The sequence below is a fragment of the Penicillium psychrofluorescens genome (assembly GCF_964197705.1).
Source record: "Penicillium psychrofluorescens genome assembly, chromosome: 3".
NCBI lineage: Eukaryota > Fungi > Ascomycota > Eurotiomycetes > Eurotiales > Aspergillaceae > Penicillium > Penicillium psychrofluorescens.
The window spans coordinates 2,811,270-2,828,234 of record NC_133441.1 but is presented as its reverse complement, the minus strand read 5'-3'; the positions used below and the strand labels follow the sequence as shown (position 1 = coordinate 2,828,234).

General features: G+C 54.9%; 6 protein-coding genes across 6 annotated transcripts; 3 read left to right on the top strand and 3 right to left on the bottom strand.

The window, feature by feature from the left end:
- Positions 1-560: 560 nt before the first annotated feature.
- Positions 561-4,370, top strand: PFLUO_LOCUS5193 (Glycerophosphocholine phosphodiesterase; the record flags this gene model as incomplete). The annotated part of the gene is made up of 4 exons (XM_073782618.1): positions 561-696; positions 786-3,620; positions 3,673-4,073; positions 4,134-4,370. The coding sequence occupies 4 exons, from the start codon at positions 561-563 to the stop codon at positions 4,368-4,370; spliced, it is 3,609 nt and encodes a 1,202-aa protein (XP_073639255.1).
- A 952-nt stretch (positions 4,371-5,322) lies between these two features.
- On the top strand, positions 5,323-7,096 carry PFLUO_LOCUS5192 (uncharacterized protein; the record flags this gene model as incomplete). Its single annotated transcript, XM_073782617.1, has 5 exons — positions 5,323-5,505; positions 5,585-6,007; positions 6,090-6,251; positions 6,309-6,765; positions 6,831-7,096. 5 exons carry the CDS (start codon positions 5,323-5,325, stop codon positions 7,094-7,096), a joined length of 1,491 nt encoding a protein of 496 aa, XP_073639254.1.
- Positions 7,097-7,290: 194 nt separating this feature from the next.
- On the bottom strand, positions 7,291-9,631 carry PFLUO_LOCUS5191 (uncharacterized protein; the record flags this gene model as incomplete). The annotated part of the gene is made up of 5 exons (XM_073782616.1): positions 7,291-7,759; positions 7,814-8,383; positions 8,438-9,068; positions 9,123-9,429; positions 9,479-9,631. The coding sequence occupies 5 exons, from the start codon at positions 9,629-9,631 to the stop codon at positions 7,291-7,293; spliced, it is 2,130 nt and encodes a 709-aa protein (XP_073639253.1).
- Positions 9,632-9,783: 152 nt separating this feature from the next.
- On the bottom strand, positions 9,784-10,914 carry PFLUO_LOCUS5190 (uncharacterized protein; the record flags this gene model as incomplete). Its single annotated transcript, XM_073782615.1, has 1 exon — positions 9,784-10,914. One exon carries the CDS (start codon positions 10,912-10,914, stop codon positions 9,784-9,786), a length of 1,131 nt encoding a protein of 376 aa, XP_073639252.1.
- Positions 10,915-11,299: 385 nt separating this feature from the next.
- On the bottom strand, positions 11,300-14,052 carry PFLUO_LOCUS5189 (uncharacterized protein; the record flags this gene model as incomplete). The annotated part of the gene is made up of 4 exons (XM_073782614.1): positions 11,300-11,611; positions 11,665-13,205; positions 13,264-13,888; positions 13,942-14,052. The coding sequence occupies 4 exons, from the start codon at positions 14,050-14,052 to the stop codon at positions 11,300-11,302; spliced, it is 2,589 nt and encodes an 862-aa protein (XP_073639251.1).
- Positions 14,053-14,337: 285 nt separating this feature from the next.
- On the top strand, positions 14,338-16,728 carry PFLUO_LOCUS5188 (DEAH-box ATP-dependent RNA helicase prp43; the record flags this gene model as incomplete). Its single annotated transcript, XM_073782613.1, has 3 exons — positions 14,338-14,630; positions 14,683-16,549; positions 16,606-16,728. The coding sequence occupies 3 exons, from the start codon at positions 14,338-14,340 to the stop codon at positions 16,726-16,728; spliced, it is 2,283 nt and encodes a 760-aa protein (XP_073639250.1).
- Between the last annotated feature and the right edge of the window lie 237 nt (positions 16,729-16,965).

Below are 16,965 nucleotides of genomic sequence, written 5' to 3'. Positions count from 1 at the left end.
ACGTCTGGGTCCACCCCACGGCCCCGCCGATCGACAAATCACCGCCGCGGCACGGCGCACACTTACCCTATCGCCCGTGGAGCTGGCTCAACCCTTCCTCTCTTTCTTCTCTCTCTCCTTCTCAGCCTCTCTTCTTACCCTCGTGGCCCTCGTTCCTCTTCGACTCTAGGTAAGATCTTCCCAACTCGGCCCTCACCGCTTGCGGTCGTCCCCACTAATCCACTCCCCACCTAAACAGGTACAGTCGCTCCTTTGTTGCGCGAGAGCTTGTCCTCTGTCAATCCCACACGCACACACACACACACACACACACACAAGAAAAACTCTCTTCCTTCCTACTTCCTCTACACAGTTTCACACATGGCTTCACTTCTTCCCTCCCTTCCCTGCGTTCGCCTGCTCACCTGATTGCGTTGCTTTGTGGCCCTCAGGTTGCACTCGACTACATCCGGATTTCGGCACATTCTCCCGCCATTGGCAGTGCGCATAGGCGGCATTTGAGCCTGGTGGGATAGACCAGAACGCACAGGCCAACACCCGTGCAGGGTGCTATCAACATCATGAAGTTTGGGCGCAATCTGCCACAGTTCACCGTCCCCGAATGGAGCGCCTCCTACATCAAATATAAGGCGTTGAAGAAGCTTATCAAGTCGGCGGCCGAGGAAATCAAGGGCGGACAGGAGGCGGACCTGGCGGGTAAGGATGGCCTTGCATTGTATCTTGCTCCATCGAGCGCGCTTCTAACGAGGGCCGGTTTCTTTTGTCTTTTCCGTTCGGTGTTATAGGCTTTTTCTATTCTCTCGACCGAAATGTCGAGGATGTCGATTATTTTTACAACAAAAAGTACGCGGAATATGTGCGCCGCCTGAAGCTCCTCGAGGACCGCTACGGTTACTCGATGGAAGGTCGCCACCGCCTCGAGCCCGAGGACCGCCATGACCTGCGAGAGGCTCTGCTGGATCTGCGCTACCACCTCCGTCGCTTGCAGTGGTACGGGGAGGTCAATCGACGGGGGTTTGTCAAGATCACCAAGAAATTGGACAAAAAGGTCGGTGCCCAGTCCCAGAAACGCTACCTGGAAACCAAGGTCGATCCGACTCCGTTCGCATCCAATACGCGCGTAAACAAGGCGCAGGAACGGATCAATTCGTGGATGGCCATCATTACCGAACAGAGCAAGGCCGACGAGAAATTGGCCGACGACTCCAGCTCCACTCACTCTTCCCTGTCGCTGAAGCGCGGTCCCTCTCGGCCTTACCTCAATCTGCCCCCAAGTGTCTTGACGGCTGTGGATGAAGCCCTCCGCAAGGATGACGTCCATGTCTTTCTCGAGCTACTGGAGACGCTCAAGGCTGCTGCGGATGAGGCTGGTGATGCGATCTACCCCAAAGTGCTGAAAACCCTCATTCAAAGGGGCATCCTGCACCGCGCGCGGGCCGCTCTGTCTCTGCTTTTGGAGCGTGTCGACACGCTCGAGGAAGACGACGAGATCAACCGGCGTAACTGTCTTCATCGTCTGGTCATCTCTATTGGCCGTGAACAGCCAACCAATGACTCCGAACCGCAGGCGTCCATGGTGCTGGATTTCCCCCCGGAGACTACGCGCTACATTACCCCGGCAGCACCACCCACCTTGCAACCACCGCGCTCAGTGGTCAAGGAGATCCACATGCCTCAACAGCTAGGCCGGGATGATCCGACTGTTTCCTACCTGCAGTATCTGCTGGATGAGCTGCGTCCGCACCAGCGGGAGGCCCTGATGACCAAGGATATCTCCGGGCGCACCCCACTGCATTACGCAGCGCAGTATGGCTTCAAGGTTGTGTGCCAGGTGATCATTGAACACTTGAAGGAGTGGGGCATGTTCGATGCCAGCCAAGGGATCGATGGCCCTTTATGGCAGGATAATGATGGTTGGGCGCCGCTGCACCTGAGCGTGGTGGGCGGTCATCCGAAGACTACCGGCTACCTTTTGGATGCCGAGAACTGGAAAGACCCTACGCGGGACAATGGTCATATTCGCAAGCAAGTCTCCAAATCGAATGCGGTGCTGGCTCTGGCGACGAAGGCCAACTTTGTGGATATTGTCCATCTCCTGGTCAATGCCGGAGTCGATATCAACTATCAAGATGAGCAGGGTGAGACGGCGCTGCATGTTGCCGCCCGCTTTGGACATGATGAGTGCGCTCACATTTTGCTGGAGGGCACGGAGCACCAAAAGGCGGATACGGAGCTGGCGGAGAATACTTACTCGTGGACACCGCTTTTCATTGCTTGTGTGGATGGGTCCTTGAAAGTGGCCAAATTGCTGGTCGCTGCTGGTGCAGATTTGGATCGTTTCGATGCCTCCGGTTGGACGCCCAAAGAGCATGCCGCGCTGCGAGGACATCTTGCCATTGCAAGTTGTCTGGCAGAAGTCAGCCCCGGTGCCCCCGGCGCCGAGCCCGTCTCTGCAACATCCTCCTCTCCTGCAAACCGCACGCCATCCCCCGCGAGCTCCTCTCCGCCTGGCTCGTCTCTGAATGAGCGCCGTTCGAACGTCCCCGGACCGACCTCTGCGGGTTCTGGGTTACGCAATCCTGAACCTATTAAAACTTTTGGACACCGGTATCTCACCGATGAGACGATGATTCTGGTGAGCCTGGGCACAATGGACATGCGCAAGCCGCTGGTGACGGTCAGTCTCGACCGAATTCCAATGGAGAATGCCCATGCCACGCAGCTGGACACGGCTCTTTCTATGGTTATTACCGCCAGCGGGGCCCACGGTGAGCCGGAAGTGATCGATCTGCCTGTCCAGGACAATATCTCGACTGAACCAATTGTCTTCCACACGACCGACGCGAGCAAGGTTCGCCTTCTTTTCGACCTGGTCCCCACGTATTCCGGGTCCAAGGACCAGGTTGTTGGTCGAGGCGTCGCGCTGCTTTCCAGCATCAGACCGACCGTCGGGTCCCAGCGCATCAACCTCAAGGGTGATTCCACCGTGCCCATCGTCGCTGCGAACACCCTGGATGTCATTGGGTCTGTGACGTTCAACTTTCTTGTCATCACCCCTTTCAAGCATCCCAACATGTCCATCACGGGAAACCAGACCTACTGGCGGACAGTGAGCTCGACAATGGTGATCGGTCACCGCGGTCTGGGTAAGAACATGGCAGGCCGTAATTCACTGCAACTGGGTGAAAACACCGTGCAGTCGTTCATCGCAGCGGCGAACCTGGGCGCCTCATATGTCGAGTTTGATGTCCAGCTCACCAAGGACCACGTCCCTGTCATTTACCATGACTTCCTGGTCAGCGAGACAGGAATAGATGCTCCCGTCCATACCTTGACCCTAGAACAGTTCCTGGAGCTGGGCAAAGATCGCCGCCGGAATGTCCTCCCCGACAGCGTCGACATCCATCGCTCGGGTACCAGTCCTCGGCCGCGGTCCATGTCGGTGGGCGGTTCCGAGTACGACCCAGCCGAGCTGACCGAGAAGATCAAGCACACGCGCGACTTCAAGAAGAAAGGATTCAAGGGCAACACTCGTGGCGAGCACATCCAAGCCCCCTTTGCCACATTGGAGGAATTGTTCAAGAAAATCCCCAAACCCGTCGGGTTTAACATTGAACTGAGTGAGTACCCACCGCTTCAATCTTTTGGAGGATCTAACCAAGGTGGTCACAGAGTACCCCATGCTCCACGAGAGCGAGGAGGAAGAAATGGACACTTACGCCGTGGAACTCAACTCATTTGTGGACACCGTCTTGACCAAAGTGTACGATCTCGGCGGCGGTCGAGATGTGCTGTTCTCCAGCTTCAACCCGGACATCTGTCTCCTCTGTGCTTTCAAGCAGCCCTCCATCCCGGTGCTGTTTCTGACCGACGCCGGCGCCTCGCCTGTTGGTGATATCCGCGCTAGCAGTCTGCAGGAAGCCGTTCGGTTCGCGTCGCGATGGAATCTGCTCGGTATTGTCTCCCAGGCTGAGCCGCTGGTGCTCGCTCCGCGCCTTGTTCGCATCGTCAAGGAGTCCGGACTCGTCTGTGTCTCGTACGGTGCCTTGAACAACGACGCAGTCAACGTGGACGTAAGTTCATTCCTCTCATACCTTACTGTTTTACCATCTGACTTTCCCCTTCCTCTGCAGTACCAAGTCGCCCAGGGTATCGACGCCGTGATCGTCGACTCCGTTCTGGGTATCACCAACGGCCTGATCCAGCGCCAGCACCGCAGCGAGCGCACCCCCGGCCCATCGCCCATCCCCTTTCCCATCAGCGATCACGCTGCCAACTCCCTCGCCCACGGGATGAAGGAGACGTCCCTAAATCCGGCAGATAAGAAAAATCCCCCTCGGACGGACGCGGAGCCACCGGCCATTGTCTAGTGTCTAGTGTTACATGTCTGCATCTTCTTCCAACGTTGCATTCTGCATTTCCTGTCTATATCTCTTTGTCTGTTCGGCCGAGGGCCCGCTTCAACAGCTAATATTATTGTCAAACTGCGTGCCATTGTACGATCGTACCTGGCGGCTGTTTCATTCATGTCATGTTTATCGTGCATTCATTCGTACTATTATAGCACTATGGCCCCAGATGTAGCGCAGACACGTAGTTAGACCTATATGAACCCATCCGCTCTCCGTTCTCTGTTCCTACTTCTTTATCCACTACCCTCCCTCCCTTCTCGGCACGTGAGCCTCGTATTGATTCTAGACCCATAGGGCTGTTTATAAAAGCCGCACATCATTTGTGGCGCACGTGGATTCTCAGCCCGAACCACAAGTCCCGGACCACAGGTACTGTACTTATCTCCCTACCGATTATGCTCGCAACACCCCGTCTCTTGGCTCCGACCCACTCGCACTCGGGGTAACCCGAACAGTCGATGTCGGCCCACCCCGAGTCCCCCGGCTCCCGAGCTGGTGGAGGGGTTCATTTCCGGGGCAGCCAGCCAGCTATGTTGTAGCTAGCCCCTTATCGCGTCCATAACCTGATCCACAGTGGACTAAATTAGCTACCGTTCTCAGGGGGCGTCTAGGGGGGTGGTTCATGATCTGCTGGTCGAGGGAACCATTGATCGAGCAAATCAGTTCCTTCGGTCGGCTTTCCAATTCCGGGCTGGACGAACATTAGGGTTTGCCAGTCCCCGCAATTCTCGAGCCCGACCGCCCAGCCAGAACAGGAAGCTTTTCTGAAGAATTGTTAACAGCGGCTGATCTCCCTCCTGATCTTCCCCACCGCGCGTGTTTCTCTTATGTCAAGCTCCTGCGAGAGGGTTACGCGTCGTTCGTTTGTTTCATCTTATGCGGAACAGCCTCTAGCTCGTCGGCCACCAATATGCTTAACGCCTCGATGAACGAGGAGCAGAAAGCCCACGGCGCCAGCACGGCGGAGGTGCTGGAGGATTTGCGCGATGGCCAGGAGGTGTCCAAGGCGCAGTCTCGGCGGGTGCTGCTGAAGATCGATCTTGTGATTATGCCGCTCATTGTGCTTGCCATGACGCTCGCTTTTCTGGACAAGGTACCTACTGCGCCCTCTCTCTCTTTCCCCCTTTTCTCCCTCTTTTGTGGCGATAGCTCATACTGATGATCGCCGTTAGAATGCACTGGCCTACGCCGCCGTGTTCGGCATGGAAACAGACGCCAACCTCGTCGGACAGCAGTACAGCTGGCTCGGCAGTATCTTCTACTTCGGCTACCTGGCCATGGAGTTTCCGAACCTGTACCTGATCACCAAGCTGCCCATCGGAAGATATCTAGGCAGCTGCCTCGTTGCATGGGGCACGCTCTTGTGTCTGATGGGTGCTTGTCACAATTTCGCGGGACTGGCCACCGTGCGGTTCTTGCTGGGTATCGCTGAGGCGGCCATGCTGCCTTGTCTGCTTCTTGTCAACACGCGATGGTATCGGCGGGAGGAACAGCCGTTGCGCACTGCGTTCTGGTATAATACCTTCGCGGGTGTTTTTGGTGGCATTCTGAGCTATGCGATTGGTCATATTCATGGTTCATTGCCTACTTGGAAGGTTAGTTTCGAGCCAATTCATTCATTCATTCATTCCCATTCCCCTTGTCGCGCCGGTCTTTACTGATTCGACTGATCTACAGTATATTTTCATCATCTATGGCGCCGTGACTATTATAATCGGCTTTTTAATCTTCTTCGTCCTCCCCAATGCCCCCGCCACAGCCTGGTTCCTCTCCGCCGAGGAGAAGAAGGTTGCTCTTCTCCGCGTCGCCGAGAACCAAACGGGCCTGGAATCCCACAAGGTATGATGCATCGCCATTCCCTCTCTCATCAACACAGAACTGAAAAAACCCCCACAGAACATCCGCCTCAACCAAATTTGGGACGCCCTCCAGGACCCGCTCTACTACATTCTCATGGTCTTCGTCGTCGCCCAAGCCGTCACCAACGCCGGGATCACCAACTTCAACCCGCTCATCATCTCGGGCTACGGCTTTTCTACCGAGAAGACGACATTGCTCGCCACGCCCCAAGCCGCAGTCGCAATGGTCGCCCAGGCATCCTTTACCTTGCTCGCCTGGTTCGTGCCGAACATCCGGTGCCTGCTGTGGGTGATTGCATCGTGCGTCGGCCTGGCCGGCGCCGTGATGGTTCACCTGCTCGACCCGACGACCCAGCGCAATGCCTCCCTCGCCGGCGTGTATATCATGGGTTTTTACAACGTGCCCTGGGTGCTGGCGCTCAGTTTGCAGACTTCGAACACGGGCGGGACAACGAAGAAGAGTTTTGTGTCCGTTTCCATTGCCATCTTCTACGGTATGTACAAGTGTTTTCTATCTACTTTCTTGTTGGTCTCTTTCGGTTCTGACAATACTCTCTAGCCGTGGGGAACATCATCGGACCGCAGTTCTTCCTCGAGAGCCAGTCTCCGCGGTATGAGCTCGGCATTGGAGCCATGCTCTGCTGCTTTTCTATCATGGCCGCGATGGGCATTCTCTACTTCGCCATGTGCTTTGTGGCGAACACCCGGCGTGATCGCGAGTATGGCAAGATCGATGCGAGCGAGGGCATGGTTTCTGCGGGATTGGAGGCGGATCGGGAGGATTTGACCGATCGGAAGAATACGCGCTTCCGGTACACCTACTGAGGGATCCATGGGCTTTGTATACCTCGCCTACGTATATTTTCTCACATAGATTGATTCTATCAATAATAGACCTGTCTTTTTCGTGTCATTTTGATATCTAGGTAGTATGTGGCTGCGTCTCATTAAATTAAAAAAAAATACAAACAAATATAGATACAGAATAGTTTCGTGAAGAGATTATTATCAGACATCCATTAGGTCACCATATGTGCGGTACGGAGATGATCAGGCCCTCCCATATCGTCCAGGACAGACCCATACCACGCCGTTAGCGTGTCATCGATATTGATCATCTGATCGTCGAAGATGGTCGACACCTGGCTCAGATAAGACTCTAGTCCGTCCGGACCGGAATACATCATGCTCGGGTCGGCGGTGGAGTCAACGCCCTCCATTACATCAGCTGGATTTGAGAAGAACGGCGCGTTGGTCATCTGCGGTGGCGGCATGGTGCGCTGGTTATCCACAGCGGAGGGGGTGGTGACGGAAGTATAGATCTTTGTTCGGAGAGCGGAGAAGAGATCGCGGAATTTGGACAGGGAGGGGTTCTGCAGGCTTGCGATGCCTCTATCCAGGAGATCCTGGCAGATGTTCGCGTCCTGGTGGTGGAGGGTTGGTGCGAGCATGGGATTGGCGGAGTTTTGGGCGATCTTGCAGATGTGCCTATCCGCAGCCTGGTCAGTTTTTGCATATTATTAGGGTATGGGTATGTCTCACCAGTCGCAGTAAAGACGAACCAGCCCGGTCAGCAGGATATCATGGAAGTGGCGGTAACAACGACAAATAACCGATATCCCCTCGTCCGCCGAAATAGCCGCCCACTGCTGTAAAGCGCTCGATGAGGCATGTGAGCAGATGGCGATCATGTTCTGCGATGGAATCATGAAAGACGGCGATGGTCGGTTCAGATTTAATAGTACCATGTAGTACTCGATGAGCATCTGCTTATATTCGAGCGACGGCCCTAGGCCCGCTGCATCAAGCTGAGTTCTCCACCGATCTAGCCGTTGATGCAGCTCATCGGAGATGGCGCAAATCTCCTGGAAGGTGATAGAGTTGCATCGCCCTTTCGGGCCGCGGGCGATGTATATTGACTCTAGAACGCGGCCGCAGATCTTTCGAAGCTCGATCATATGGGAGAAAAGCCAGGCGGACTTGGAATTAAACATGGGAGCGGCTTTGGCTTCGTGGGAGGTGAGTTGGTCGATGGGGTTGGCGGATGGGATGGGCGTGTCGATGCAATGATCGCGTACCGAGAGAACTCGGCCTGTACTGAGAGCTACATATCTGTGGCTTTGCATTAGCGGTTATTGGTGTGAAGATATTGTCTGAGGACGATACCTCTCCAGGCTGTACACAGTCCACCATGTGCGAGTTCTAAGTTCGAGTTCTTCCGGACTGAAGTTCCACGATGGATTGTGCCGATGAACTCCTAATTCAAGGGCAATGGACATGCAATATCGAGTGAGATGCCACAGATCATTGCTGTGATTGCAAGAAGGCGAACTGATCATTCTGATCGTGAGGAGGATCACAGCCTGCAGACCGGGGAGGTCACGAGGATGTTCACGGAACCTTGTGAAGAAATGGAGAGCCGTCTGGAAGTACTCTCGTGAACTATTCAAGTCCAGCATGCTAGAGTATTCCTTACTGTCACCCGCTTCATCAGATCCCAAAGCAAGGACGATGAAAACAATGAACTTCTCAAACCCGCTACACTCCCGCGGGACTTGGTATATGCGTCGAAAGCACGATCGAATATATGCCAGATGCATGAACGGCCACCAGAGATGGACCCGGGCAATGTAGACAGATAGTAGATACCCAGAGATGGCCCGCGAGGGAACTGACGCTGTATTGTCTGGCGGATCATCTTGCATCTCCAATTTGCCGTGGTCTGATTCGGACGTGGGATCCAAGCCCACTTGTTTGAAGAAGATGCGAGCAAAGGACGACCCAGCGGCCGCGCCCACTGTGGAGGGTTGTCTTAGTCGGTGGGATCAGAATGATGTTGCCGTGAACTTACAATACTTATTCTGGGAATATCGATCCTCAAAGCCAATGGCCAGCACACCCACTTCTTCGGCCTCTTTGCTCACATCGGCCGACCAGGATAGCTTCTCAGGTGGCTCTGGTGGTCTGGGATACACGGTGGGCACGTGCTCTGGAATATTACTATTGCCGCTAGCCTGGGAATCGAGCTTGGATTCCAGCTCCTGGATCCTCGAATGCAGGCGCTCCACGAGGGCATAGGAATAGGCGACATAGTCCGTGATATTACAGGGCTCACCCTGTTTCTTGCATGCCGAGCAGCGAGGCACAATCAGATCGCACTGGGGAAGTCAGAACAATGAAGTGGGTGCTTTGGGTCCAGTGGCGTACCTTAACTTTGCGGGCGCGACACCGGCTGCACGACTTGGAGACGGAGGGCGTATATTGTCCGATCTCACCGAGTAGAGCCATGGCCTGCGGCGTGTCCCCGGGACTGATCATCCCGAAAGGATGGGAATCCGGGCTGCTCTTGGCGGTCGACATGACTTGCAGGAAGAGGATTGAGTTGATCCGGGGGCGAAAGAGGCCGACAGACTTGCGGGTTGCCGATCAGCGCTACTGGTTATTCAGAGGTGCCTGAGGCAGAAAAGTCGTATCGTCACTGTGGGTCTTGCCCTTTCTCAACTATTCAGGAACTATCGAAACTCGAACAATACGCGCTCCCCCGGTCCGGCATGTTTGGCCGCGCTGGCAAATGCCTCTTCCCACTGCTCCAACTGGTATCTCCCAGCAGTCACCCAACCTGCCTGACTGCCCAGCTTCAACAGTCCCCCCTCTGCCATCTGGATCATCTTCAGGATATCCGCGCGCTCATACATCCATTTCCCCTTGATCGTGAGATTCTTATATGTCAACGCCGCAGCCGGGATAGCCACATCCCCGATTCCAGAGCCCATCAAGCACACGCGGCCAGAGTGCTTGAGCGACAACATCCCGCTCCGGATATGGCTTGATCCCGCTGCCGCAGGCGGGGAGATATCGAAGAACGCATCGGCCGGGCCGCATTTCGCCAGCGCCTCCATCTCCTGCTGCTGGTCGTTCGTAATCTGGACCAGCTGGACCCGATCTTCCGCACAGATTGTCTGAAGCTTCTTCAGCGCGTCCATGTTGCGCCCCATCGCAATAACGCTAGCACCCATCGCCAACGCCACCTGCACGGCGGCGCTCCCAAACGACCCCGTCGCAGGACTAACAATAACCTTGTCGCCAGGCTCTATCCCAATGCACCGCATCCCGCCGAACGCAACAGGCTGCACTAACATGGCCAGCAGGTCTTCAACCGTATATCCCAACCCCCCTGCAGTGGTCGGCCCGAGCAGCCGCTTCTCATCGAGCTTGTAGCAGTTCTCCAGCGGCATCTTCGCGTACTCCGCATACGTCGAGTCGCGCCATTCGCCGCGCATTAACCGCGAACTGGTCTCGGTGTGTCCCTCATGGACACCCGAAAGCGCGGCGATGCTGGGATCGTCGCGGCCCCGGAGGTAGATGTCGACCAGGACTAGATCGCCGGCTGCGAGACTCGTCGCGTCGGAGCCCACCGCTGCGACGCGGCCGACTGCTCCAGATCCTGGGACAAGGGGTGTTGGGAGCGGGTATTTGCGCTTGCCGTTGTAGATGTCGCCCCCGTAGGAGAGGATCTTGGCTGCGAGGATCTTCACCACCGCGCTGCCGGGGGTTGCTTGTGGGGTAGGTTTCGTTTGGACTTCGAGGGGCTCGCCGATGGCGTTGAGGACGAGTGCGCGGTATGTTTCTGGGAGGGCAGCCATTGTAGATGTCAAGATAATTGATGGGGAGCTATGTCGAGGACCAGAGAGGCCTGTTTTATATTGCAAGTGTCTACCCCAAACAGACCACTTTCTCCATCACTTTAACACCATTAAATCCGCATGGATACGATTCACTAACAACACAACTCCCAACGAGCTCCTTGGACCTTCTCATGGTGATATCGGAAATAGCCGGATTTAGCAATCGCACGGGGATCAGTTGCAGATGGCGTCGCCCCCAACATCAGCTTATAGTCTGACCTTCAACGTCGAGTGAGACACGATGTGGTAATGACAAGTCATGGCTTGGTTAGATTTGACAAGGCAATATCTAGATTATAGCTGCGTGGGCTCATCATTCGACATAACTCTCGCCGCGTACTCTTCACATCAGACATCCATCCTTGATGCTCGAGTGCAAGTCGCTCATGCCCACTCGTACCCGGCGGTAGCCAGCCCGAAAACTCGGGCTTTTCCGTGGCTGTTGCACACCATTCTGCTTGCTCTTGACACTCTCCAGACCCGGCGAAACACCGCGCGAACCACTGGCCGGGTGCGTCGCAAGCGTTGCAGAGGCCGGTGCTATACGCTCCAAGGCAAAGACTTCCACTACCCATTCATACCAGACCTTGCGGTCGTCCGTTTGGCGGTACATGGTGGCGACGATCTCGCCGCCCTCTGGGACGTTGAGTGGGGTCTGAAAGACAGTTAGCGCTGGCAATAATAACAACTAACAAAGCGATGGCTTACCTTCAGCGGAAAGTATATTGGGAACCAACTGATCATGTTGGCACTCTTCGCCTCCATGGTCACTGGATTAGTCGAGAGCTCTATGCCCGGGTATAGAACAGTTTCGAAGTAACCCGCGAGGCCGTGACACACGCCCCGGTTTTGGGCAGGGAAGGACAGACGGGTTTGGCGCACGTTGTGTGCGTTAGAAAGCGTTGCACTTCCCGGCTGTTGGGGTGGGATATTCCTGTTGGGATGCGAGAAAGACCACGCGGTTTGCACCAATGGGGTGGGAAATTCGGTTGTGGAGGATGGTGTGCCTTGCGCTGAGGATCGACCATACCCATTTTGACTCGTAGCGTCTCCCAAAGTTGAATCGGCCGCCGAGGCCGCAGGTGAATCCAAAGTAGAAAGAAAATCGATGGCGTGCAACATGACCACGTATGGCGTTTCTGGCGCTGCCGGATTGGATATAGATTGATTCATAACATCGCAATGCAGCTTAGGAGCAGAGATGGGCGTAAAATGGGCCGAGTAGGAAGCTGGAATGGAGACACCATGGTCAGGGTTGATGAGGTCGTTTACACCGTCTAGGCATTCAGGCGATAGTTCATTGTCGGCAAAAGAGCCCAGCAGCTCTGACACAATGATGTCAACGTAGGTGTAAGAGAACCCGGGAGCCGTGGAGTGGGCATTGTTGTTGCCGTTGTTCGGATTATATAGCAGTGAGTTTTCAATGCCTAGCGATTCTCCCACCGACTCCTGTGACCCTGCCTTGCGTACGCGAGGACCCTTCCAGCTGCGCATGTCCGACTGGACTAGCGTCACCTTGTCGCCCCAGATGGTCTCGTTGTGGCGCTGGAGCAGCACAAATGCATTTTGGTTCTTCTCTACTGCCCATATGTCAATGTCGACTCCGGACTCTGCGCTAGCCCGGATTGCTCGAGTCACCAGCGGGCCTCGGCCAGCACCCACAACAGCCACAATAACTTTGCCATCAGGGTGAGACGTCGGCCTTTTCTGGTCTGCCCAGTCCCTCAGCGCCTTCGCAATGGCCCGCTCGTACCAGTCATACTTGATGGGGTCTTTTTCAAACACCTCGTACGTGATACTCTCCAAGTTGACCGTGAGTGGCTGCAAGGGTGCTTGCAGATAGTCCTGATACCCGGTGCCAAATCGCTCAATTGCAGTGCGCGAGGGTTGTCTCTGCTGGAGATTGCGCATATACGAGAGGTGGGGCGTCGGGTCGTAGTGCTTTTTGTCTGCACCTGCCGCCTGTGAGAGGCTGGGATATTCTGACCCTGGAAGATGCGACTGGCCGGGTTCAGTATCTTCCATATTGTCAAGCCCCGGAATGGGACCAATCCCGCACAGAAGGATCCACGGCGCGGTCCGAAGACGCATCAGCTTGGAGATCAAGCCCTGGTGTGCCTTGGACAAAACTGGGAACCCTTTCTGATTTTTGAGAAATGCAGAGGAATCAATTGTCAGCAGGTGCACTGGTTCTGAGTGCCACCGAGACTGCACAAATAAAGCGGGGAGCTGTTTGGGCAAGACGAGAGCTGCGCATCTGTTTAGCAATCGTGGAATAAATGACCGCAATGGATTTTTTTTTCTCACCTACGAGCAGCCTTGTATGGTATTTACAAGTCTTGCGGATGGCATCCCATGCGTCCCACGTCCCGAACAAGTCCAGTTTGGGAGGAGGGCCCTGTTCCGGCTCGATGTACTCTTCACGAGCCAGCGCGGCCAGGTCGCCAATGGTATCGACCTCCACTTCAGGGTTGTCGACCATCTGGAGCCAGATGTGGAATTGGATATAGGGACCCAGGGCCAAAGCGTCCTGAATCGCTCGGGCATAGTATATCACGCCTTCAGAGTGCATCCCGCTGTGATGCAATTTGGGGCCAGGGATGAGGAGGTATCCAATGCCACAGAAGGCGGCATATGCCACTTCCAGCATCAGCACTTGGCGGGACAGGTCTGCGATCAACGGATCTGGGGAGCACAGATCAATCCAGCTGCTGGTCACTCCGATCAATTGGCTAGTAGCTTCGTTGGGAGTAAGATACGAGTCCGCCTTCGATAGTGGTGGGATCACGAGTGGCTGTGAATTCGGTGTGGTTGCCATGGTCCCTACTGCATCGTACGAAGGCTTCTGCAGATTCGACAGATGAGAGGACAACAACCCCAGTACACGGGAGTGGAAATGCGAGGTAGTAATTGACACCGTCATCATATCATACTGGATCATAATCAATTAGTCTCATATCGGCGTCTATAACCATCACAACTCACATTGCTTTCGTGTACATGCCGAACCACCTTTGCGGTGACAGGCACTTGGCGGTTGGGCTCATGATGGCCGATGCAAAACGGCGGGGCTGCGTCCTCCGAGTAGGAGTCCATGGTCATCCAACCTACTCGAATGAGGGATGAACGAGGAAAGAGAAAGAAAGGAGAAGAGGAGAGCCCAGGTAGACAAGGGCGTGCGCAAGGGACTTTCGTCTCTTTTTCCCCCTCCAAAAAAGAACCCGGCAGAAACATTGGGCGGTCAGTCAGGTACCGCCCACGATAGGGGATCGCCGCCGCACCTTCCTATCCTGGATTTTTCGATCTCTGCTCCTTCCTCTCTTCTTCTCTTCCCAATCTCTGCTCACTCTCCCTCGACGAACCACCACTACGCTACTCGCCATGGTTGATCGTCGCCCGGACGCTGACGGTGAAGGCTCACGTGCAAAGCGCCAGAAGATGGACGCAGGCTCTGACCCTCGCGACAACCCCTACCTCGCGCACATGTACGAGGAGCAGCAGACCAACGGGGACAAGAGTTCGGCCCTGGCCAAGTTCAAGCGCCACCAGACCACGGCCGCGCTCGCGAAGAAGGCTGAGGATGGCGACGTCAACCCTTTCAGCCACCAGCCCTTCTCCAGCAAATATTTCTCCATCCTGAAAACTCGTCGGGATCTGCCCGTGCACCAGCAGCGGTGAGTTAAATTGACCTTGGCCCGTGGGAAAACCTGCTGATTCAGTATATAGCGATGAGTTCCTCCAGCTGTATCAACAGTCGCAAATCCTCGTTTTCGTCGGTGAGACGGGTTCCGGAAAAACTACCCAGATCCCGCAGTTCGTCCTATTCGATGACCTCCCGCAGACCCAGCGCAAGATGGTCGCCTGTACGCAGCCCCGTCGAGTGGCGGCCATGTCCGTCGCCCAGCGTGTTGCAGCCGAGATGGATGTCAAACTGGGCGAAGAAGTGGGTTACAGCATTCGTTTCGAGGATATGACCAGCCCCAAGACCCTTTTGAAATACATGACCGACGGTATGCTCCTGCGAGAGGCCATGAACGACCACAACCTGTCCCGCTACAGTACCATCATCCTTGACGAGGCCCACGAAAGAACCATGGCGACTGATGTCCTGATGGGTCTTCTGAAGGAGGTTGTGCAACGCCGGCCAGACCTGAAGATCATTATCATGTCTGCCACTCTGGATGCCCAAAAGTTCCAGCGCTACTTCATGGATGCACCCCTTCTTGCTGTTCCTGGACGAACACACCCCGTCGAGATTTTCTACACCCCCGAACCCGAACAAGACTATGTCGAGGCAGCGATTCGTACCGTGTTGCAGATTCACGCAACCGAGGCTGAAGGAGACATCCTCCTGTTTCTGACGGGTGAGGAAGAGATTGAAGATGCATCTCGCAAAATATCTTTGGAGGCAGATGAGATGGTAAGAGAAGCCGATGCGGGTCCTATCAAGGTGTACCCGTTGTATGGCAGTCTTCCTCCGCATATGCAACAGCGCATCTTCGATCCCCCACCGCCACCCCGTCGACCAGGTGGCCGCCCGGGACGCAAGGTCATTGTCTCCACCAACATTGCCGAAACGTCTCTGACCATCGATGGTATCGTCTATGTCGTCGACCCCGGATTCTCCAAGCAGAAGATCTACAACCCTCGGATTCGTGTCGAGTCGCTACTGGTGTCCCCAATTTCCAAGGCCTCTGCTCAGCAGAGAGCTGGTCGTGCCGGTCGTACGCGCCCCGGTAAATGCTTCCGTCTGTATACGGAGGGAGCTTTCAAGAAGGAGTTGATTGACCAGACCTATCCGGAGATTCTCCGATCCAACCTGTCGTCCACCGTTTTAGAACTGAAGAAGCTTGGAATCGACGACCTCGTCCACTTTGATCTTATGGATCCACCTGCGCCCGAAACTTTGATGAGAGCGTTGGAGGAGCTCAACTACCTGGCATGTTTGGATGATGATGGCAATCTCACTCCTCTAGGCCGCCTGGCATCAGAGTTCCCTCTGGACCCCGCACTTGCTGTGATGCTGATCAGCTCACCGGAATTCTATTGCTCAAATGAGATCCTGTCTATTACCGCCTTGCTGTCGGTTCCTCAAGTCTTCGTTCGGCCCGCTTCCCAGCGGAAGCGTGCCGATGAGATGAAGGATCTGTTCGCCCACCAGGACGGCGACCATCTCACCCTTCTGAACGTCTACCACGCTTTCAAGAGTGACGCGGCGCAGGCGAATCTAAAGCAATGGTGCCACGACCACTATCTCTCGCTGCGCTCCCTGCAGTCCGCCGACAATGTCCGCTCGCAGCTGCTCCGCATCATGGAGCGAGAGGAGCTCGAAATGATCTCCACTCCGTTCGAGGACAAGAAGTACTACGAGAACATTCGGCGTGCGTTGTGTGCTGGTTTCTTCATGCAGATCGCCAAGAAGGATGCCCAGGGCAAGAGCATGTATACCACCATCAAGGATAACCAGAACGTCCTCCTGCATCCGTCCACCGTCTTGGCTGTTGACGCCGAATGGATCTTGTACAACGAATTTGTGCTCACAACGAAGAACTATATTCGAACAGTCACTTCTGTCAAGCCCGAGTGGCTCTTGGTATGTTTTTTTTGTTTTCCCTCGCAAAGTGTCTTCATACTGACTTCGCTTTCCAGGATATTGCTCCCACCTACTACGATGTCAACAGCTTTCCCAAGGGTGAAATCCGAGCTTCTCTGCTCCGTGCTGCCGATAGACTTGCCCGGAAAGAGAAAATGCGCGGTGACAAGCGCCGATAGACTTTTTGTTCTTTCTATATCTTCTGTTGCCTTCGCGATTTATTTCCGTGTCATGATACTTGAATAGAATCAATTGTGCCATACTTCAACCCTGCCCTTTTGGATGGGCCTCTTTCCGTTCAGTCGGCCATAATATCTCCCTTTGGAAGACGAGTGCTCCATTTTCTTCAGTGTCTCCTAATTTATCATCATTGCACTATTGTCATTACATAAAGAAAGGGGCACGATGACCACATA